At 58.3% G+C, this 21,778-nt stretch overlaps 2 protein-coding genes across 6 annotated transcripts; one reads left to right on the top strand and one right to left on the bottom strand.

The window, feature by feature from the left end:
- The first annotated feature begins 338 nt into the window (after positions 1 to 338).
- On the top strand, positions 339 to 14,267 carry ptprb (protein tyrosine phosphatase receptor type b). Of its 4 annotated transcripts, none has more exons than XM_057854543.1 (39): positions 339 to 558; positions 2,886 to 3,165; positions 3,520 to 3,783; positions 3,870 to 4,145; positions 4,214 to 4,480; positions 4,552 to 4,668; positions 4,736 to 4,882; positions 4,942 to 5,059; positions 5,127 to 5,272; positions 5,344 to 5,613; positions 5,724 to 5,782; positions 5,842 to 6,046; positions 6,156 to 6,253; positions 6,329 to 6,494; positions 6,563 to 6,693; positions 6,764 to 6,911; positions 6,991 to 7,260; positions 7,331 to 7,506; positions 7,598 to 7,748; positions 7,814 to 7,914; positions 7,992 to 8,157; positions 8,223 to 8,504; positions 8,584 to 8,862; positions 8,946 to 9,095; positions 9,211 to 9,350; positions 9,417 to 9,550; positions 9,617 to 9,723; positions 9,792 to 9,897; positions 9,973 to 10,056; positions 10,124 to 10,141; positions 10,214 to 10,295; positions 10,356 to 10,446; positions 10,509 to 10,585; positions 10,652 to 10,786; positions 10,847 to 10,969; positions 11,035 to 11,192; positions 11,314 to 11,449; positions 11,525 to 11,630; positions 11,693 to 14,266. In XM_057854543.1, exons 1-39 carry the CDS (start codon positions 484 to 486, stop codon positions 11,713 to 11,715), a joined length of 5,862 nt encoding a protein of 1,953 aa, XP_057710526.1. In that variant the 5' UTR covers positions 339 to 483; the 3' UTR covers positions 11,716 to 14,266. The 4 variants fall into 4 exon arrangements, with proteins under 4 accessions (XP_057710526.1, XP_057710525.1, XP_057710523.1 ...); XM_057854542.1 differs by having other exon boundaries at positions 8,223 to 8,510; XM_057854540.1 differs by having other exon boundaries at positions 8,223 to 8,510; positions 10,124 to 10,295; positions 11,693 to 14,267.
- Positions 14,267 to 20,457, bottom strand: LOC130928262 (potassium voltage-gated channel subfamily A member 2). Of its 2 annotated transcripts, none has more exons than XM_057854686.1 (3): positions 18,301 to 20,457; positions 16,783 to 17,852; positions 14,267 to 14,870 (listed from the first exon to the last, which is right to left on the bottom strand). In XM_057854686.1, the coding sequence occupies exons 1-2, from the start codon at positions 18,985 to 18,987 to the stop codon at positions 16,878 to 16,880; spliced, it is 1,662 nt and encodes a 553-aa protein (XP_057710669.1). In that variant the 5' UTR covers positions 18,988 to 20,457; the 3' UTR covers positions 14,267 to 14,870; positions 16,783 to 16,877. The 2 variants fall into 2 exon arrangements, with proteins under 2 accessions (XP_057710669.1, XP_057710668.1); XM_057854685.1 differs by having other exon boundaries at positions 14,267 to 14,875; positions 18,301 to 20,456.
- Between the last annotated feature and the right edge of the window lie 1,321 nt (positions 20,458 to 21,778).

Genomic DNA, 21,778 nt, shown 5'->3' with positions numbered 1-21,778 from the left:
CGTGACGGCCGGCTCGGCCTTTTTCAACTCGCTGAGGCGGCCGTGCGTTCGGTTTCTACGTCTCATTCCTTTGCGTTTGTTACTTTGGAATGCCCGAGGAAGGAAGGAAAAGGCGCGCCGACTCCCACAAACCGACCCGACGTGATGGAAAACAATAACGCTCGATGAGTATTTGACATTGATAATAAGAAAGATGCGTTAAACTCCCAACTCGTGGACGGCACCGGACGATCCCTTCAAAGTGGGAAGAAAGCAGCGTGCATGCCGCACGTCCGCTCGTGATGAACTCGTTGAAACTGACAGCGGAAGGACGCCAGCGAAAGCGCGGACGTTGAAGTCGGCGGCGTGCGCAAGCGCTTATTTATAGCGCAGTCCAGCAGACAGGAAGCGGAGGACAAAGCCGGGAAAGGCGGAGCTCCCGGACCGGCCGGGCCGCGCTGCGTCAGAACGGATTGACGAGCATGTTGAACGGTCGCGTCCGAAATGCCGGCGACTCACCTTGGCGGAGGCGTCGCCTTTGCTCTTTCTTTGGCCTTTTCCTTGCTGTGGACGCTACAGGTAAAGCTGCACTCGACACAGACTTGCAAAATTGTTGTTGGAGAAGGTGCAGTGAGGCATCTCGTCACCTTAACTAGGTAACTCTTGAGAAAAAAATGATATTCACTAAAAGTTTGGGGTCACTTAGAAATGTCCCCCTCCTTGTTGAAAGTTTTTTTTCAACGGAAATAACCGATCTTCCTTTGAGCTAGTGGGAAATCTGGAACGTCACCTTTGTGGGTTTGATTCAACTCTCAAAATGGCCAGAAAAAGACAACTTTCACGTGAAACTCGACATTCTCTTCTTAGACGTGAAGGCGGGTAGGAGAAATTGGCAAGAAATGGAAGATTTCTTATAACGCTCCCTTCACAGAGGAACACAAATAAGATCTAACCAGAGTGGAAAGAGAAGCGGGAGGCCCCGCCGCACAACCGAGCAAGAGGACAAGTCCATGAGCGTCTCTAGTTTGAGAAATAGATGCCTCGCAGGTCCTCATCTAGCAGCTTCATTAAATAGTACCCGTAAAACGCCAGTGTCGATGTCGACCGTGAAGAGACCAATCCGGGATGCTGGTTTTCGGGGCGGCGTAGCAAAGGAAAAAGCTTTATCTGAGGCTGGAAACAACGAATATGGGCAAAAGAACACAGACGTTGGACAGAGGAAGTTTGGAAAAAAGGCTTATGGACAGACGAATCAAACTTTGAGTTGTTTGGACTTTGGATTGAAAGAAAAGAACATTTGTGACACGCAAAACAACGGAAAAGATGCCGGAAGAGCGCCCGATGTCATCTGTCAACCGTGGCGACGGTCACGCGATGGTCTGGGGTGGCTTCGTTGCTGGTAAAGTGGGAGAGTTCAACGGGATTTCGAACCAAGAAGGCGATCTCTCCATTTTGCCGTCCTCTGTGGACAATGCTTGATTGGAGTCCATTTCATCCTACAACATGACAGTGATCCAAAGCTCACCTCCAACTATTTAGGAAAGAAGCAGGAAGCTGTATTGGAGTGGCCAGCGCAGTCAACAGATCTCAAAGCCATTGAGCTGTTGTGGGAGCAGCTTGACCGTATGAAGTGCCCATCAAGCCAATCCAACTTGTGGGAGGTGCTTCTGGAAGCGTGCAGTGAAGTTTCTCTTATTCTTAACAAATGAACAGCTAGTACACCATAGCTCTGCAAATCTTTAATTGTTGCAAAATGAGCCGATATAAGCAACGTTTGAATTATTTCAAATTAAAATCCTTATTTCCAACCTTGTCAATGTCTTGACCATATTTTCTATTCTTTTGAAACTCGTTTTAAAAATAAAAGTGTGACTTTTGAAGGAAAACGCACAATTGTCTGGGTGACTCCAAACTTTTGAACAGGAGCATATATACAGTATATATGGCGGAAAAGACTCAGGTGACTTGAAGTTCTGCTCAGAGACCCCCAATTTAAAAAAAACAACAGTTTTTTAAACAGCAAAATCCTATCTGGAGGTGAGAGCACGCCAGAGCGGAATTACAGACGCCATGACTTGAAGGAGACATTATCGCGCACTTACCTCTTTTCGATCCAAAAACTCCGTGTAGCATGTATCACTGAGTGTCAAGACACAGCTGTGAATGGCCACAGCCGGATTTTTGGGGGGATTTTACGGGTGAGACATGGTAATATAACAAGGGTCACGATGCAGAAATCGCAGACATCAAGGAGTGGTCGAGATTTGTTATTTCATATATTTACCCTTTTAAACGTTTTTTTCTATTTTTGTTTGTTTGGATCGATCATTTATCATCTAAAATATTGGGGAAAATGCGACAGGAACCAAAAAAATACAATTAAGTGATAGTTATGAGGTAGATATCCGTGACTTTTACAGACGCTAATTTTTTCATTGTGACGTAATTTGTTTAAGAGTTTAAAATATGCAAGTGAATCATTTTTTAAGTCGTTTTGTTTTATTTTTTAAACTAAATGTTAGACACCAATGAATAATTCTAAGCTAAAAACGACAGACATTTTGAATAATAAATATAATTAGCTTCGTTTTATGGCTGGGTTGAAACAAAAGCGGTTGCGCGACGTCTGTAAACGGGGGTTTTCAGGGTAAAACGGACCAAATAAAAATAGTTCGGGGGCTTCGTGCGCCATGAATCTGCTATGGCAGAATATGGACATATTGTTCTATCAAAAACGACAGTAGTTTTGGCTTAAAATACAGCAGTTTCTTTTAAAGAGGAGTGCAAGAGCAGAAACTGCTTTTTCAGTCTTGTCTGTGTTTTCCGCCATGTTGTTGTTGTTGTTGTTGTTTTTTTTGCTTGAACATATTTTTTTTGTCGACTAAATGGATCATCTCGCCCGTCAGGCGGCAACAGAAGAAGCGTCCCGAGGTTGCCGCGTGTCGTGGAGCGAGGCCGCGTCGGGTTGGGATTGGGCTCGGCTCACGCTCAGCGCGGCGGGACGCAACTGTACCTTCGCCGTAGAGGGCGCCCCGTGCGTGACGGAAGAGGAAGCAGACTTCGCGTCGGGGACCCGAAACGGAGTCTTCGCCTGCGAGTTACGTCACTTGCAACCGGGAAGCGCCTACGTCTTGCGCGTTCGCTCCGGCGACGGCCGAGAAGTGACCGACGCCACCGTGCGCACCAGTAAGTTTGCGCCGTCGATGTAGGGGTCGCCCTTCCGTTCCTCGGCTATGCCAAAATGGGAGATTCGGGCGAAATGACGGCGCGCTCCCGGGCGAGCGGGCCGCACTTCTCGTCTACTCTAACTAGAAGCAGGAAGGGAGAGACGGCTGACGGCGGTCGATAGCCCCGGCATCCATGTTGGAAGGCATCCAGAACAGAAGTTGTTGTTGTTTCCCGTCCCCCCCATTGTTCTGGAAGTAACGCCCTAAAGCATAACACTCTTATCTAAATATTTTCTTCCTGACCTTGGAATATTTTCACTTTGCCGCCAGGGAGGGCAGGACAGCAGAGTAACGCCCGTCTTTTTCTCGTCAGGTCCGTCCGCGGTGCGGGACCTGCGCGTGACCTCCAGGCTGAGTGACAGCCTGGGACTTTCCTGGCAAGCAGGCCCGGGCGGTACTCACCGTTTCAGGCTGTTGGTGCGGGGAGAAGACGAGCGCCCGCTGCTGAACGAGACGTTGGAGAGCACCGCTACCGGGAGCACCGTCCGCAACTTGACGCCGGGCACGGCCTACAATGTTACCGTGGCGACGGAGGCGGGCGGACTGTACAACGACACCACCGTCCGCACTCGGACGGGTACAAACGAGAAGAAAACCGGCCCCCCACCCCCATTGTTTTGGCGGAGAGAGAGGTTTTCTCACGCCCCGGCGTTTCGCCCTCAGGGCCGGCCGCCGTCACCGACCTGACCGCCGTCGCCGACCGCGCGAGCGCAAACGGCACCGGCCTGCGGCTGTCGTGGCGACGGCCGGAGGGCGCCGCGGACGCCCTGCTGGTCTCGCTGCGGTCCGACGCGGACCCCGGCCCGCGGCGGACCCGTCTGCTCCCCGACGCCGTCGAGGTCACCGTGGACGGGCTGACGCCCGGCGCGGCTTATCGGGCGACGGTGAGCACCCGGAGCGGCGAGCTGCTCAACGGATCCGAGATCGACACCCGCGCAGGTGGGAGCCGACTTCCCGCGCGGTTTCGAGTCCGCGCGGTGACGTGGGCGCTCGAAATTCCCGCTCAGCTCCCGCGCCGGCGTCTCTCCTGGCTCTGACGCCCACCCCTCCGGGGGGTCTGTTCCTGTCGTGGTCACCCCCCGCCGGTCACTGGGACGGCTATCGACTGGTTCTTCGCGACGGCTCCCGGGAGGTCGTCGCCGCCGTCCCCGGCGAGGACGCCGTCAACTTCACCTTCGGCGGGGAGGGACTACTCCCCGGACGGCGGTACCGAGCGACGCTCGCGGTGCAAAGCGGAAATCTGACGGCGGAAAGCAGCTGCGAGGCGGCCACACGTGAGACAAATGAGCGCCCCTACGTGGTTCACCCGTGACAAGCGCGTATTGACTCCGACTCGCGCTTTCAGTGCCGGCGCGCGTGCGCGACCTCCACGTTCGCCACGCTGACGAGACGTCACTGAGCGTCATGTGGAGCCACGTCTCCTCCGGTTCCCGGGACGCTTACTTCCTGACTCTTCGCCACGGTAAACGCGCCGCCGGCGCCGACGACCAAATGGGCCGCGGTTCACGCTTCTCTATTTGGCCACCGAGGTGACGTCGTCGCGAACGCCAGGGAAGTGGAGCCTCATACGAGGGAGTGCACCTTCAACGTCCTCACGCCCGGGAGGATTTACAACATCACCGTGACCACCAGGAACGGGAATCTCAGCGCGTCGGTCTCCGTGGAAGGGCGGACAGGTTAGCCCGGCGACTCACCGTGAATGAATTTGCGGCCGACCAACGAGCGTGTCTTCCAGTTCCCTTGGCGCTGAGCGCCATCACGCTGCGCGGCGTCGGCGTGAACGGCCTCGAGGCGGCGTGGGAAAAACCTCGCGGTGACCTCGACTCCTACGCGCTCACGCTACTCAAGGACAGGTCGCTATCTTAGTTGAGCTTTGTCGAGCGAGCTAGTTGACATTTTTCCTCGCCGTCGCCGCCGCAGCGTCGTCGTTCAGAATCACAGCGTTCCCGTCGGCCGCGCCTCTTTGGCGCTTTCCGATCTGACCCCCGGCGCCCTCTACACACTGGAGGCCGTCACCGTGAGCGGCGGCGTACGGTCCAAAGTCACCGGTCTTCAAGGAAGAACCGGTGAGAAGGCCGACATCCTTCGCTCGGCGGGAGAGGCTTCTCACGCCGAGATTCTTACTTACCGCTTTCAGCCCCGGCGTCCGTTACCGAGGTAGCGGCGGTGAACGGCGGTCGTCCCGACACGCTGCGCGTATCCTGGCGCCCCGCGGACGGCGTCGCGGACAGTTACCTGGTCCGCCTGGAGGACGGAGGAGGCTCCGCGGTCCACGCGGTGGCCGTTTCTGCCGCGTCCTCGCCCGAGTGCTCCTTCGGCTCGCTGGCGGCGGGACGGATGTACGCCGTCGTCGTAACGACCAGAAGCGGCACCCTGGAGAACGCCACCCGGGTGCACGCGCGCACGCGTAAGGACCGGCGACTACTTCCTGTTACGCCGAACGGCGCATTTCGACAGCTCTGCGCCAAATGCGATCTGCCGTTCGGACACACGCGGTACTTTTTTTGCCATTTGCAGAACCCGCCCCGGTGCAGAACCCCACCGCCGTGCACTCCGCCCGGGACGACTTCCTCAAGGTGCGTTCGTCGGTTTGCGCGTCGGCGCCCGGCCTCAGCGGCTCCTGTGGCTCCGCCAGGTGTACTGGCGCCAGGCGTCGGGCGACGTGAGCGCCTACGTGGTGGCCCTGCGGTACAACGGCAGCGTGGTGCGCCGGCAACGCGTCGTGGCCGGGCGCAGCCAGTGTGACTTTGCCGCGCTGACGCCCGGCAGGCTTTACGCCATTACCGTGGAAACGTGGAGCGGCGACCTCGTCAGCGCCGCCGCCACCGAGGGACGCACGTGTGAGTCGACGAGCCGATCCGACGGGCGTCGTTTGTCCGCGTGTCCGATTCGCGTGCGACCGGCTTCTCGGAAATTGTCCAAAGTGCCCTCGTCTCTTCTTTTTGTCAGTTCCGTCCGCGGTTGCCAATCTGTCCATTGGTGACGCGGGATCGGATGACCTTACCGTCACCTGGAGCCCCGCGCCCGGAGACGTGGACCGCTACGAGGTGCCGGAGACTTTTCCCCCAGTCTGCGCGCGTGAGCTCGGCAAGTTAGCTAAAGCGTATGTGGCGCGTGTCCAGGTGACCCTGTTGTTCAACGACACGCGCGCATTCCCTCCGGTGACCTTGGGGAGTGATGCGCGACGACACCGATTCACGTCGCTGACGGCGGGACGCCTTTATAAAATAGTCGTGTCCACGTTCAGCGGACCAAACCAGAGGGCGCTCTTCGTGGAAGGCCGCACAGGTACCGCGCGGGACCCGTCGCTGGCTTTTAGTGGTAGCTCACTCTTTCCCGATTGGCTTTCGATCTAGTTCCCGCCACAGTCACCGACCTCCGACTGACGCCGCGGCGCCCCCCGAAAGACGATGGCGGCGGCCTGGCCGTCACGTGGACGCCGGCGGTCGGAGACGTGGACGTTTACATCGTCTCTCTGACCGCTACGGTAAGTGGAGCGCCGCCGCGGTGGAAACGCGAAGACGACGTCACGTCCCAATTTCGCTTCTCGTCTCGAGGGCGGCGTCGCGGCGGACCCTCGACCGGTCCCCAAACACGTCTCGTCTCTGGACTTCCCGGATTTGATCCCGGGGCACGCCTACACTGTCACCGTCCAATCGCGAAGCGGGGAGCTGACCAATAGTGTCGCGGCGGCCGGCCGCACAGGTGAGGATCGCCTCGGAATCCGAGCCGGCGAGACGGAACATCATTTCGCCTACGCGGGCGGATCTTTCGTCGGCTTCAGTGCCTGACGGCGTGAGCGCGCTGCAGGCGGACAAGGAGCACACCGCGCACGGGCTGACGGTCACGTGGGAGCGGCCGGCGGGCCAATACGACGCCTTCGAGCTGCTTCTGAGCGACTCCGCGGGCGTCCCGGTGGCCAACCGCACGTTGCCGCCGCAGAGTCGCGCCCACCGCCTGGAGGGTCTGACGCCTGGCAAGTGGTACCGCGTCAAGATGATCACGCTGAGCGCGGGGTCGGCCTCCGCCGAGGTGGCGGCCGAAGGACAAACTCGTGAGTCGCGCGCACGTCCGCGTATGAGAATCGTACGCCGTTATCTAAGCTCCGCCTGCCGGGCGCGCAGGTCCCTCCGCCGTTTCCAACTTAACGGTGACGTTTGCCAACGCGTCGTCTCTGGGTTTCTCCTGGGACCGCTCCGACGGCCACGTCGACGTCTACGAGGTGTCGCTCTTCGCTTTGGCCGAGCGAGCGCGCGACGCCGGAGAGCGCCGAACGGGCGGCGGGAACGAGCACCGGCAGGTAGAACCCGCCGCCGAAAACGATATCAGAGGTCGACCGATATAGGAGATTTTAAAGAGCCGTCGTCGGCGACTCATTGCGGATCCGGCAGGCGTCGGGCGACCTGGTGGGTGTGCAGAAAGTGTCGCCGGCCGTGGGCTCGTGCTCGTTTACGGGCCTGCGAGCGGGAAATCTGCACCGACTGCGCGTCGTCAGCTGGAGTCGACTTTTGAACAGCGACTCGTCCGTACTCGCCAGGACGGGTCAGTCGCGACCGCCTTCGAGCCTCGGCTTCTCGCTCACGCCTTCTTCGCGCCGCTATTTGCAGAACCCTCTCCCGTCAGGGGGCTGGAGCTGGACAGCGGCGGGCGCACGGACAGGCTGACCGTGCGCTGGCGGCACGGAGACGGGCGGCGCAGCGGGTACCAGGTCGCTCGCCACCTCCCGGGGGTAAAATCGAACGCTCCCGGAGCTCGAGTTCGAAAGCCGCCTCTCGTCCACGTTAGGTGATCCTGTCCGACGCCTCGGGCGCCGTGCTGGGAGATGAGCCGCTGGGGCCGGAGCGTAGCAGTTGCGCCTTCGCGGGGCTGGCGCCCGGCAGGCTGTACCGCGCCGACGTCATCGCCCGCAGCGGCGAGTTGAGCGGCAACGCGTCGACCGTCGGACGCACGGGTAAGGACGGAGGCGCGACGACGACAAAGACGCCACCGTTCACGGGGGCTTCCACGTCGCCGCAGTCCCGGCCCCGCCCGGCCGTCTTTGGATCGAGCCGGGCCCGGCCGACGACACGCTGGAGCTTCGGTGGACCGGCCCCGCGTCCGGAGACCACGACGGTTTCGCCGTGGCGTGGACGCCGCCCGACCCCTTGTCCGTCACGCTCCGACACCCCACCGTTCGCCTGGTGGGCGGCGTCTTTCCGGGGAGACGTTACAACTTTACCGTGGCGACCGTCAGCGGGGGCGGGGCGCCGGGCGGGCCCCTCCTCACCAGCCGGCCCGTCCAAAGAGGCTTCACGACAAGTGCGCGTGAGACGCGTTTTGCGCCTTTCCCTGTGCTGGGCACGGAAAGTACAAAACGGCATACGTGTCTGTCCTTCAGGTCCGTCCCCCTTGCGGTCCCTCCACTGTGTCCCCGCGTCATCGTCGTCCATATCGTGCCGGTGGTCTCCCCCCGCGTCCGATCTGGATTCTTACGAGGTGGAGTGTCGTCGCCACGACCGCGACGAGCTGACGTCGGCGCTGCGGCTGGAGGGCGGAGTCACGTCCGTCACCTTGGACCGACTGGACGCTTTCAGGAAGTACGCCGTGACCGTCAGGGCGGCGTCGCACGGACGCGCCGGTACTCCGACCACGCGCACGGCCGTCACCATGATCGACCGTGAGCGCCCGCGCCGCGTCAAAAAATACACAAACGTCGGCGCGTTTGGTGACTGTGCGTCCGTCCGACGATTGGCCTTCTAGGTCCGCCGGCCCCGCCCCCTAGCGTTCGGGTGAGCGCGCTCGCGGCGAAGGTGACGTCGTCCTCCGTCTCGTTTCGCTTCAATTGCTCCTGGTTCAGCGACGTCAACGGCGTCGTCCGATACTTCGCCGTCATCGTGGCCCAGTCCGACGGTACTGGCTTTTAATCCGTCGGACGGCGAGTGACCGTAGACCGTTCTGTTTTGACCGCGAGGTCAAAACGTTGATCGCCGGCGTGTTAATGTGCTGTGCTCGTTTTGGGGAAAAGCCAATGATGCGCTGCTGCCCGAGCGGCGCCACCCGCTGCCGTCCTACCGACATTACATCAACAACGCCTCGGTCAGGGCCTACCAGAGCGCTTACTTCATCAACAGGTGCCCGCAAGATGCCCAGGCGGCAGCCGGCCAGGTGACGCGTACGCGACGTGGCGTTCGTTGGCGCGCCCTAAAATTGACAGACCGCTCACCCGGCCAGGTGATGGAGGTCCACTTGGGAGCGGGCGGCGACCGACTGGGCGGAGCCTGCGACCGTTCCCGCGACGACTCCTACTTGAGCGACGGCTACCCAGACTTTTGCGACGGGCCGCTTAAGGAGAGAACATCTTACAGGTCTCCGCCGGGGGGGGGGGTTTTCACAGGAAACGTCGCTCACGTGCGCGTTTGTTTCACACGCAGATTGAGCGTGCGGGCGTTCACGCGACTCTTTGACGAAAACGACAAAGAGTTTCCCGAGCCGCTGTTTAGCGACACGTACCTTTCGGCCCCCCTGAGGACACGCGCGGGTGAGACGCGCCCGAGCACGCGTGAAGCGGGCTGTCCAGTGACCCGCGTGGCGCTTCTGACCCGTCAGAGCCGCTAGGTGGCGTAGCGGAGGGCCTGAGTGCCAGCGTGTTCCTGTTGGGCGTGACGGTGGCCGTCGCCTCTCTGCTTCTTTACAGATACCGACTCAGGAAAGTGTGCGTGTCGCTCAAAGCGCTTTTTATCGCGGTTCCGGCGCCGGTTCTGAACGCGTTTTGCCGCCGATGTTTTAGAAGGGCGCTTCAGGAGAACCCGCTGATGAGGGAGAACGTGTGGAAGGAGGCGCCCGACGCCGGGATGTACGTGGGGGTCAGGAGGTCAGTCTCCGCTCGAGTATACGCGTTGGCACGCGCCCCGCTGACGCATGCCTTTTGCCCTTGGCAGCGTTCGCCACGTCACCAGGTGGGCGACGTCGCAACTACTTTTGCTCACGCGGATCGCTCAAACTCGTGTGTCTATGTGCGGCGTACGCAGTCCAGTGAAAGCCAGTCACTTTGAGTCCCACGTGTCAAAGCTCCGGGAGGACGCCGGCGTTCTGATGTCCGAAGAGTTCGAGGTGAGCCTTCGGCGGCCGAGGGGACGACGCCTCCCTACTCACTCGGTCTGTCGCCGACAGGACTTGAAGGACGTGGGGCGAAGTCAGACCGTGGAGGTGTCGCGAGCGCCGGAGAACCGCGGCAAGAACCGTTACAACAACATCCTACCCTGTGAGTCGGCTTCCTCCGAGTCGCCGCGGGGCTCCCCGTCTCATATGTTTGCACTCTTCTAGACGATTCCACGCGAGTCAAGCTGTCGTGTCCGGACGACGACTCCTGCTCCGACTACATCAACGCCAGCTACGTTCCTGTATGCGAGACGCCATTTCTGGAGACGCTCCGCTCCGCCAACTCCCGCGGGTGACTTTTTTTCCAGGGTTGCAACTCCCGTCGCGAGTACGTGGCGACGCAGGGCCCGCTGCCCGCCACTAAGGACGACTTCTGGAGGATGCTGTGGGAACACGGCGTGCGCGCCGTCGTCATGGTGACTCAGTGCGTGGAAAAAGGACGGGTAGGTCTCCTCGGCCGCCATCGCGACGCCCCGGCGTGACGCCGTGCGGACCGCGCGCAGGTGAAGTGCGACCGGTACTGGCCCGCCCACCGGGAGACGCTGTTTTACGGCCGGCTGGCGGTCCGGACGACGTCCGAGTCGGTCTTTCCCGAGTGGACCGTCCGCGACTTCCGGATCTCCTCGGTGAGCGGCCGCGTAGGACCGCGCGCGGCCTCCGCCGACCGTGACTTTGACCGCGTCTCCCGCAGGAGAGCGGCGCCGCTCGCGCGGTGCGACACTTCCACTTCACCGCGTGGCCCGACCACGGCGTCCCCGACGGCACGCGCTCGCTCGTGCGGTTCGTCAGGACCGTCCGAGACTTCGCAGACCGCTCGGCCGGCGCCGGTCCCGCCGTGGTGCATTGCAGGTCTCGACCCCGTCCGTCCCGTCGTCCTTCCGCCGCGATCGGACGTCCGATCCGTTCGAATGGGCGTCGGTTCCTTCGGCCGGCGGCGAACGCTTCTCGCTGATCGTTTGGTGGTTTTTAGCGCGGGCGTGGGCCGTACCGGCACCTTCATTGCGCTAGACCGCCTCCTGCAGCAGCTGGACGCCAAAGGCGGCGTGGACGTGTACGGTTGCGTCTTCGACCTTCGCCTCCACCGCCAGCACATGGTTCAGACAGAGGTGAGGCCTTCCCCTGTGGCGGGGCGCGGCGCGGCGCGGCGCAGCGCGGGTTGACCGCGTGGTTTTCTGCCACAGAGTCAGTACGCCTTTCTGCACCAGTGCGTACGCGACGTTTTGAGAGCGCGCAAACATCAGAGCGACGACGCCGTCTACGAGAACCTGGACCCGGACTTGTGCCGCGGTGAGAAAGGGACCGGCCGTTAACCGTCCGCGACTCGACTGAGCCGTTTTTTCCATTTTTAGAGCCGTTCCGCTCGGGCCGCTGACGGACGGGACAGGACGGTGGGAAACGACAAAGACCTTTCTTTTTATATTCGAGCTCACTTTGATATTTTAAGGTATTACCAGATGTAAATATATAATCCAGTATATTTTGACTGACAGCATTTAGAAGGTATATGCATATGAATGTTAGATCCACAAAATGAAGCAAAACCGATGGTTGTTATTGCACTTGTCAAATACATTTATGATGCTCACACGGCGTCAGTCACTCCAGAAGTTATTTCATATCTCACTCTTTTCAAGCAGTGAACAAAGTGGTGTTTTCTTTTTGATGACGAGTCCTCATCGACCTTCCGATCGGTGTCGAAACGATGACTCCAAGTCTTGCTTTTGGCGTGGCTTCGCATGAATTTTCACTTTACCGAAATTTGATCATTGAGGAAGGCCCGGGCCACTCGAGCGCTTCTCTCGGGCCGCGCGGCTTTCCGCCCGGGCAAAGTCACCGACATCATCTTTGGTGACCGCGTCGACCGTAAAAGAGGACTCTGCGAGCGAACGGGCTTTTCATGAATTTCAGAGTATTTATTTGTCCCTACGAAAAGACGAGCCGTCGGACCGCCGGGAGGCCATCTGCGCGCCAACCGGATGGGGGCGCCCTCCTGTGGACAATGACAGGAATTTGGGCCGCGGGTTGACGCCACTCGACCCGGAAAACGAAGGGGGACAAAATCCTTCCCTTTTGAGCAGCAGAATGACTCCGCTCGGCTAATAGTTACTATACCGTTTTGAGGTGAACGGCAACCGTTCGACATTTACGTCGCACTAGTGTGCCAATGAAAGGTCAACGCGTGCACAGTTTAGTCTCACGAGTAGCGTGCGGTTTGTCTTCTACTAGTGCCCCTTTTGGCCTTACTTTTGAAGCCGAATGAGCTTCACCGATTCCGGTAAAAGCCGCAGCCTGCGGACGCTTTGAAACCAAAAGTGGCTCCAGTCGTGGATAAAGATGACTGCGGACCGACGCACTTTTAGGTCGGGTGACCGTGGGCGCGTCTCGACCGGGACAAACGAAAAGAGGCGAAGCTCATGGGCGACGAGAGCAGGCTCGGAGGCGGGGGGGAGCCGTCGTGGAGCGGCGCGTGCCGACCACGCGGCGGCACGGTCGTAAGTGGCTACCCTTAGTGCTAACGGTGTTGCTTTTGCACCTCGTCCGAACCCGTAGCTCAACGCACGCGTCGGATCTGTGTTCAATGTACCTCGAGCTACCGCGAGCCTTTCTTACGGCGAACCGGGCGGGCCGGTCGGGTTTCACGTTGTTCGTGCTCCAATTGTTGTTGGGCCCTTCAATCTGCGCTCACTGCGAAAGAATAACAACAACTGGCCGGTGGGGCGAGAGGTCACCAGGGCGAAAGAGCAACAACCCGATCGTCTTCTTCAGATGCACTTGAGAAGAGAGAATGAATGAACCAATAAAGGATGTTCAAAGATTGGTATCGTTATTTTTTTGTTTGAAAACAAAAAAGGTGTGTGTGGGACTTACCGCGTCAATTTTTCTTCACCGCTACTTTCCAAGATGGTCAATATTGCCTTGATGGCGCAAAGTACATTGTAGTTCCAACGGTCCTGCCTATTCTCCCCAATCTGTCATTTGATAAAAACACACTCCTGTAGTACACAACAGACTTCCAGTAAGTCAACCACTCTAGTAGTAGAGTAAAGACTCTACCGCGTGACTTAGCAACTGCAGGGCCGGCCCTAAGCAAAATAATGCCAAGGCGCCCATATTTTTGGCCAACCATTTCGTCACAGTGTACTGTGAAACCCATACATGCAATCCAATCCCTTCGTCCATATTAATCATATTTTGTTGCACTGCATACTTCCAACTTCTCACCCCAAATGACATGTAATGACAAGAAAATGGATGTTTGCATGGATAAACGGCAATGCGCTCCACATTATTCAAGATGCTCTATTAACAACGTATAAAATGAGGTTCCCAGATTGGGGGCCCCCTAGTGGTCAGGGGCCCTAAGCAGCTACATAGTCTGTGTATAGGCTGGGCCGGCCTTGGTACCCAGTGTGTACTGCGGTGTAGAGTCGGACTCTTCAAATTGGACGAAATGGCAAGTGTACTAAAGGTGTTATTGTCTCCGCCTGGTGGACGCTGGAGGAAATGCACGGAGATCGGCGAGCAGAGTTGGCAGTGATTTTATTCAACCGATCATCAAGATTTGAACAAACACGCTCTCGCACGGACACACACACGCACACTCGCACTCAACGAGTTTTGGCTTTTTCACAAGCATTTGGCAGCTTTTTAGTTCTCGGAGTCAACGATTAAAGGGACAAGGACCGGACCGGACCGGACCGGACCGGGGGAGATTCCAAACATGCGTGTCGCGTCTCACACGGAGCAAGGAGAACATGCACACCAGTCCGACGTCAATTCTGAAAAGGAAGGGCTGACTTTTTCTTGCTGTCTCAGCAAGTGGCGTGGTCCCAAATCAAAACAACTTCCTTTGACTCGGGTTATTTGACTGTCCCTCCTTGCAGCAGCACATTTTATGATGACTGGACGCATCCCGTACTCCATGTTTGTTTGTTTGTTTGTTTGTTTGTTTGTTTTTCCGCATACAGGGGGTGCTGGCGCTCATCCGCCCGCCATCAAAAGTCTTCTTTTTTCTGCTCCCTTTGTAAAAATGATGGATCATTTTTGGCAAATCAATTATTGTGAAAATATAATCCGCGTGGAATGACGCTCGCTTCCTTCTAGAATGAGACTCTTATTGTGAAAATATAATCTGTCTTTGATTGCTTCCTTAGTGTGCTTTTATTGAGAAAATAGACTCCTTGTTTGCAAAGTCTTGTGGCATCTTCCTTTTCAGCAATACTTCTATTGTGAAAATATACTCCGTGACTGCTGTTTTTTGGTTTCCTCTCGGCAGCACGTTTTATTCTGAAAAGTCGACGTGCGGGAAGAAGGAGGAGGATGCCGCACGCCACCAAAAGTGCGACGTGTATGGCTTTTGGAAAACAAACAAGTTGACAGGATTTTTTTTTTTTTTTTTTTTAGCTCAGCGAGGATGACGAGGCTCCTCCTCTTCTCCCGCTCCCTCGAGAGAAGACGCTGATTGGCTCAAAGGCACACAGGTCCGGAGGGGGCGCGGCGTGCAGCAGGTGAGGGTTCAAAGGTCAGCTGCTCTGCAGGAACGCACACACCACACGTAGGTTACTTTCTACTCTATTCCGCCATTCAATTCAGCTACTCACTTTTAGTCTCGAGTACGACAAATGGATTGCTGCTCACGGGCCAAACGGAGGTACCGTACCGCTATACGCTATCCGAGTCAAATAGCGTAGAGTCGGATGCCGTAGAATCGATCGAATGGAGTCGAGTCGACCAGAACGTCCGACGCGATAGAGAAGTCGAGTCGGTGCGGCCGGCCCGAGTCCGAGCTCGACTCTGTAAGTACGCGTTGTCCCGCGTGGCGCGTGTTGTTGTTTTGGCCCCTCCCCCGTCCATCCATCTTCCTAGAAGTTAATCCGCCAGATGGCGGCGAGCGTGCGCGTGCGCGCGGGGCCCGCCGCCAGCGCGCTAGTTATGAATGATTGCACGCTCGCGGGCATTAAGTTGGGATCACTTTAATCCAACGCAGCATATGCAAGGCCCGCTGGGACAAATCCAGCGTGACCCGTCGCGTTTACCGCTTGCCTTTCACGCCCGCGAGCCCTCGCAAAATAACTCGCTTATAGTCCCGAGTCGCCAAAGAGGGATTTGGACCTAGAAAGCCTCCCGAGCGCTCCTTCCCGACCCGCCGCCCGGCTCGATCCGTACTCCACGGAAACGATTCCGTCCATTTGACCCGGTTGAAGTCGAGGGGACGGATCCCTTCCGTTTCAAACGGATCGGACGTCTACTCGCGATGAACTTAGTTTCTGTTTTTCCAGAGCCGCACGGCGGTCTACGCGGGGGTCACGGTGTCGCAAGGTTCGCCGCGGCGCGCGCCCGCGCTAAAAGGCGGCGGGAAGAAAAGGATCGAGGGAGCGGAAAAGGAGGACACAAAGCGGCGCGGACTAAGTTTCCGCATGAGCGCTCGCCATCATCGCCGTGTGCCAGGGGGCGCCGCCGCGCCACGTGACGCCCGCTAATTAGAGATCATCAGCGCGCCGCTTCCGGTTCGGTTGCGTTCGCGCGATCGGTTCGTGGCGCGCGAGGGCTCGGTGACGAATCGACGCTGACTGCCGCCGGGCTAAACCGTTTGCTTACATAAGCGCGTCGTCGGAGGCCATTTCGCGACGTGACCCCGGGGTCCGGCGATGTCACGCCACGCTGACGTCATCCATTTGTCCTCCCTTTCCGTCGGTGGGATTTTTTTTTTCTTCTTCCTTCCCCCTAGCTGTCGCGCGGTTGCAGCTGAGGACCGCCGCCGCGTGCGTTTGTGCATCTTATGTAACTTCCTCCAGTTTAGGACTCCTTTCGTGAGCCGGACACGCGCGGCTCGTACGTTACGATCGACCGCCGGTGACAACTTTCATTAGGCGGCGGGAGCTCGATCGGACGTCTGTCGTGGTCAACGGCGCCAAAGAGTGCTTGTTGGCTTGGTTTTGAGCGTGCGTTTCTGTGAATGGCGTGCGCGGCGCAGAGATTATGGAAATAAAGTGAGGGATTAAAGCCGACGCAGCGTCGGAGGCAAAACGAGACGTCGATCGCGCGACAGCTTTGACGAGATATTTTTAAGTTGACTAATCTCCCCGCGCCGCACGCCACGGCGCGAGACGTCGTAGGACAACTTTTTGGCGTTTCGTCGCCACGGCGCGTCGCTCGACACGTGACCGAGCGCGGATCCATCTGTCGCGTTGGTGCGCGCGAAATGCCGGCCTCCCGCGTGAGGGTAGTTGCCATGGCGATGCTGCAATTAGGTCGTGAATTGACACGAAAGTAATCAAAGACGGGGGGCCGAGTCCCGTTTCGCTCGGCCGCGTCCAGATGCCGCGCCGCCGTCGGCCGGATGCGTGGCAAGGTTACGCAACGGAATGGGAAAAGGCGACGGCCGGAGACCAAACGGAGGAACGGCAAATGGGAGGAAGGGAAATCGGCGTTCACTGACCTGGTGCGAGGAGACGGCTCGTCCCGAGCGAACCCGAGGAGGCGGGGAGGGGGCTCGGGTCACGCGCGCTGCGGAAAAGGGGCCTCGGCGGGTCCCTACAAATCGGTTTCCCGCGTGTCCAGACAGAAGGCGTAGAGCGAGGATTTGAAGTCCGATCCGCCGTCGGCCTTGACGTCGGCCTCGCCCGACGGCGAGTCGGGGCCCGGCCCGGCCTTGGTCTCGAGCGGCGCCGGCTCGTCCTTGAGCGAGGACTGGTCCTGGTCGGTCTCGCGGTGGTAAAAGTAGTTGAAGTTGGAGACGATGACGGGCACGGGCAGCGCGATGGTCAGCACGCCGGCGATGGCGCAGAGCGAGCCCACGATCTTGCCGCCCACGGTGACGGGCCGCATGTCGCCGTAGCCCACGGTGGTCATGGTGACCACGGCCCACCAGAAGGCGTCGGGGATGCTGGAGAAGTGCGACTCGGGCTCGTCGGCCTCGGCGAAGTAGACGGCGCTGGAGAAGAGGATGACGCCGATGAAGAGGAAGAAGATGAGCAGGCCCAGCTCGCGCATGCTGGCCTTCAGCGTCTGGCCCAGGATCTGCAGGCCCTTGGAGTGGCGCGAGAGCTTGAAGATGCGGAAGACGCGCACCAGCCGGATGACGCGCAGGATGGCCAGCGACATGGCCTGCTGGCCGTTGGGGTGCTCCTGGCCCTGCTCGGCCAGCTCCGTGCCCAGCGTGATGAAGTAGGGCATGATGGACATGATGTCGATGATGTTCATCACCGTCTTGGAGAACTCGGACTTGCTGGGGCAGGCGAAGAAGCGCACGAAGAGCTCGAAGGTGAACCAGATGACGCAGGTGGTCTCGATGATGAAGAAGGGGTCGCTGAAGGTCAGCGAGGGCCGCGCCGCCGTGCCGTTGTCGGGGCGCCCGCCGCCGCCGGCCGGCAGCTCCCGCTCGTCGCGGAACTCGGGCAGCGTCTCCAGGCAGAAGGTGATGATGGAGATGGTGATCACCAGCACCGACACGATGGCGATGCCGCGCGCCGGGCTGGAGCTCTCGGGGTACTCGAAGATCAGCCACACCTGCCCACGACACGGCGTCGCTTTCAAAATCCGCTCTTTAGACATCCGCCTCGCGACGCGGCTTTAACTCGCCCTCCACGGTGACAGAGCTCCCTCCGTTTCGCGCGCCGTTCAATCTTAAATTGGCTGACTTGCCGACGGGCCCGAACGGCTCGCACATCTATCGCCGTCGGCGGCCTGACCCGGCTTGTTACCCGTCTTACCGGTACCAGGTTTCTTTTGTTCGCTTTCGGAACGATCCGTCATTTCGGCGCGCTACAAAGTTGCGAGAAAAACCAGCCGCGGTTCATTCTTTGCGCTAGAAAAACAATGAAGGATCAGACCGCTTGACATTTACGCTCTACTGCTACTATGAGTTATGCGTCGCTAGATGAGAGGAATTTGGCGAGCGGGCAAAAAAAACATTCGACCGTAGAGGGCGAGAAGACAGTCGCGGTTCGGGACCGACCTGCTTCTGGAACTCGTTGCGCGGCAGCGGCTTCTCCTCCTCCTTGATGAAGCCCTCGTCCTCGCGGAAGCGCTCCATGGCCTCCTCGCCCAGCTGGTAGAAGCGTATCTCGTCGGCGAAGACGTCGATGGAGACGTTGACCGGTCTGCGGATCTTGCCGCCCGACTGGTAGAAGTAGAGGATGCCGTCGAAGCTGGGCCGGTTGCGGTCGAAGAAGTACTCGTTGCGCAGCGGGTCAAAGTACTTGATCCTCTTGGCCGGGTCGCCCAGGAGCGTGTCGGGGAACTGGTTGAGCGTGCCCAGCTGCGTCTCGTAGCGCAGGCCGGCGATGTTGATCAGCACGCGCTCGTTGCTGTCCGAGTCCGGGTCCGGGAGCTCGTCGTCGAACACGTGCGGGCTGTGGTCGGCGCGCAGCAGCGCGTCCATGGCGTTCTCGCTGCAACTCAGCGCGCTGTTCATGTCGTTGATCCTCCACGCGGGCGGCGAGGGCGGAGGAGGGGTGAGAGGCTGCTGCTGCTGCTGCTGCTGCTGATGATGATGGGGATGGCGGTGGTGGTGGTGGTGATGATGAAGAGGAGCGTTCACTTCCTTGCCCAAGTCGTCCACGAGCGCCGAGCGGAGCGGCTGCTGCTGTTCTCCATTGTTGGCGCCGCCGTTCTCCTGCAGGCTGACCAGAGCCACCTCCATCCCACTTCTTCAGGCGCACTTGTTGATGAAGCCGGCCGCCGGCATCCCGCGACGCGCCCGAAGCCCTGGCAGCAGTGCGCCGAGAACGAGCCGACTCCACGGGAACGGCGTCTCTCCGCCCCCGAGCGCGCGAACCACCACCCCCTCCTCAAAGGAGCGACCCTCCACTCAGTCCTTGGCTTTTCTCTCTCTCCCTCTCTCCCCCCCGCCCCCTTCCCTTTTTTGAAATCAACAAACATGTCAACACAATCACCGTCATTCATTTTAATGCGAATGGAAAAAAAGTGATTCACTTATGCAAATGGGGGCCCGTTGACGTCCTCTTCATCTTATATAAGATGACAAGCACACGCGCATCACTCCTCTTTGTGCTGCTCGGCAAACCGACGCGCGCGCACGCGCGCTCGGACTCACTTTAGGCTCCTTTGATGGGATTTTACCTGCGATGAACTCTGTCGTCTATGCTTGAGGAAATTGGGGCTCGGACTTGTCCACGCTGGCCCTTTAAGAGCGACCAACCTCAAATGTACTCAGTCATCCAAACTTAAACTGGACACACACACACACAAACACACGCACAGTGACCTATTTAAAAGGTTACTTTCTTCACCCTGCGGTCGGATTAAGAAAACAAAGCATGAATGCTATATTTATCCCTTTTCCTTATCTAATGCAGCAGCCCGATCATGATCAGCATCGCCCCCTGGATTAACCAACTTCACGGTAATGCCCCACCATGATAACAACAACGTGAGTAGTAGGTGGCCCGCGGGCTGTAAAGTCCGCACAAAGAAGGTGCCCATTAGGAGGACTTTGTTCAAAAAAAAAAAAAAAAAAAAAGTCACAACCGCAGCAAAAAGGCGTGCGCGTGCGCGTTCACGTACGTGTTTGTGTGTATTTTGGTCCCGGAGGGCAGTATGACACAAGACTGCCTTTAATTCGGGCTGACAGGCGGTGAGTTCAGGTCCAGTCAGAAATCACACGCTCAACATGACATCATCTAAAAAAAGTTTCTTTTTATTTTGCCTCCCTTTTCATCCTCGCGATTTGACACCGGAGGAGGCGCCGCCCACCGTCACCGTCGGCGCACTCTCGGTACATCCTAATATTTGTCATGCAGGTCCGAGAATGCAGCGGAGAAGCCGAACCTTCGCGGAAGCGAGCTCGGATGGAGACGGTCGCCACGGCAACAGGTAACCGCTAACAACCGCGAGCGCCTCAGGGGCATCCCCGCGTGTGTGTGCGCGCGCGCCTGCCCGCCCGCCATTTAGCTTCAAGTGTTTACTTCCTGTCGCAGATTAAAAAAACAGATTAAGTGCAAAAAGGCTGCTAAAGGCGTCCGTCGCGCGCGCGCGCGCGCTCGCTCACGCACACGCACTTAAAGCGCCAGCCGTCTTTTTCCTCCTATGCAGCGGCGGTCAAGATGGTGGACGAATGTCCAGTTGTCTCCCCGGTAATGGCGCCCCCTGTCTTTTGAGCAGAAAGCCAGAAAGAAAAGGCCCAGAGGCACATAGCCGCTAGATTAGCACGTGGTGCGTGTGTGCCGGTTGAGCGTCGGAGCGGAAAATGCCACAGCCAATCGGCGGCCAGCGCTCCTCACAAGATGCCCCCACTCCTTTCCTCGCCGTGCCATCACCTCCCCCCCATCCCCCCATCTGAATGTGCGGAGGCCCTCGGGAAGATGTTGCAAGCACGCACGCACGCACGCACGCACACACACGCGTACACGCGCAGAGCTAGGCCAATGTGAACAACACATCGAGCGCATTCCGAGTGGCCTCTCGCCGTCCCTTCAGTTTTTGCTCTCGGAACGTTGTCATGTTGCAGCATTGGCATATCGTCTCGTCCCTCGCATTTTTAGTTTTGTATCGGAACGGCGTCCGAGCATCAGTCCCGTTAGGCGAGTGACTCTCCGCCTCCGCCGGCAGCGCGGGTTGCCGTGGCAACACACCCGCGGCCGCGCGCGAGAGAGCCGGCAGGCGGCGCCGAGCCGCCGTTTTCTTCACGCGACCTTGGCGTTGAGGCGTCACGCGAATGAGACGGGATAGGCGGGCCGGGCAAGGCACATGAAGAGCGTCACACAGAAGTCGGGCCAGAAGGAGCACGTGAATATTTCATGTGAGAACAAGACACCTCACTTTCCAGACCCGTTCTAATTGCTTCTTAAATTTCTCTTTAGTTGAGCCCAGTTGAGCTTTGTCCAAATGGGAAGTGAAAAAGTTTCTGGCCCGACAACTCATTGGCTGCAATGATCGCTCGACTGGCAGTTCGATGACGACGACAAAAAAAAAAAAAAAAAAAAAAAATCACGAGAAGAGTTTTTTAATGACATTGTGAATGCGAACGACCTCATATTAGTCAAAAGTTTTAACCTTGACCTTCTCGACGTGATGCGTCGCCATCTTGTCACGTGAGAAACCTTCCTCTCTTTGGGTTAGCGTGGCCTAGTTTAGCAAGGTCAGAGTTTTCAGTCCGAACGGGAATGACGGCTTTCCCGCCCGCGCGCGGATTTCGACCACGTTAGAGTAGCGCGCTTGCCGGAACGAGGCGCCGCTAAGAATAGCCCTGCCGCACTTTTGAAGGGCGAACGGGCCGCGCTCTTTTCCACGCGTGCTCCGCCGGCTAAAAATAGACTCGTGACCGACGAGGGGCTCTGTTATATAAGCGCCTCGATGAAATTGGGGTGGGGGGGGGGGCTCCCCGCCGCGCGGGGGTGTCCCGGCTACAGCTGCCGCTTAAAATGCGGTCCTCGTCCTAGCGTGTGGGAATAAGCTGCCATTTTGTTCGCAGC

Source organism: Corythoichthys intestinalis, chromosome 13 (genome assembly GCF_030265065.1).
Source record: "Corythoichthys intestinalis isolate RoL2023-P3 chromosome 13, ASM3026506v1, whole genome shotgun sequence".
NCBI lineage: Eukaryota > Metazoa > Chordata > Actinopteri > Syngnathiformes > Syngnathidae > Corythoichthys > Corythoichthys intestinalis.
The sequence above is the reverse complement of the archived record's forward strand: the minus strand, read 5'-3'. Positions and strand labels throughout refer to the sequence as shown.

Bases quoted from the DNA above. Each gene is read 5' to 3' on its own strand.
- ptprb (XM_057854540.1), top strand. From the start codon at position 484: ATGCCGGCGACTCACCTTGGCGGAGGCGTCGCCTTTGCTCTTTCTTTG. The intron at 559-2,885 runs GTAAAGCTGCAC...CTCGCCCGTCAG, and splicing joins CCTTGCTGTGGACGCTACAG to GCGGCAACAGAAGAAGCGTC. The intron at 4,883-4,941 runs GTTAGCCCGGCG...CGTGTCTTCCAG, and splicing joins CTCCGTGGAAGGGCGGACAG to TTCCCTTGGCGCTGAGCGCC.
- LOC130928262 (XM_057854686.1), bottom strand. From the start codon at position 18,987: ATGGAGGTGGCTCTGGTCAGCCTGCAGGAGAACGGCGGCGCCAACAAT. The intron at 17,853-18,300 runs GTCGGTCCCGAA...TGTCGTGGGCAG, and splicing joins GCAACGAGTTCCAGAAGCAG to GTGTGGCTGATCTTCGAGTA.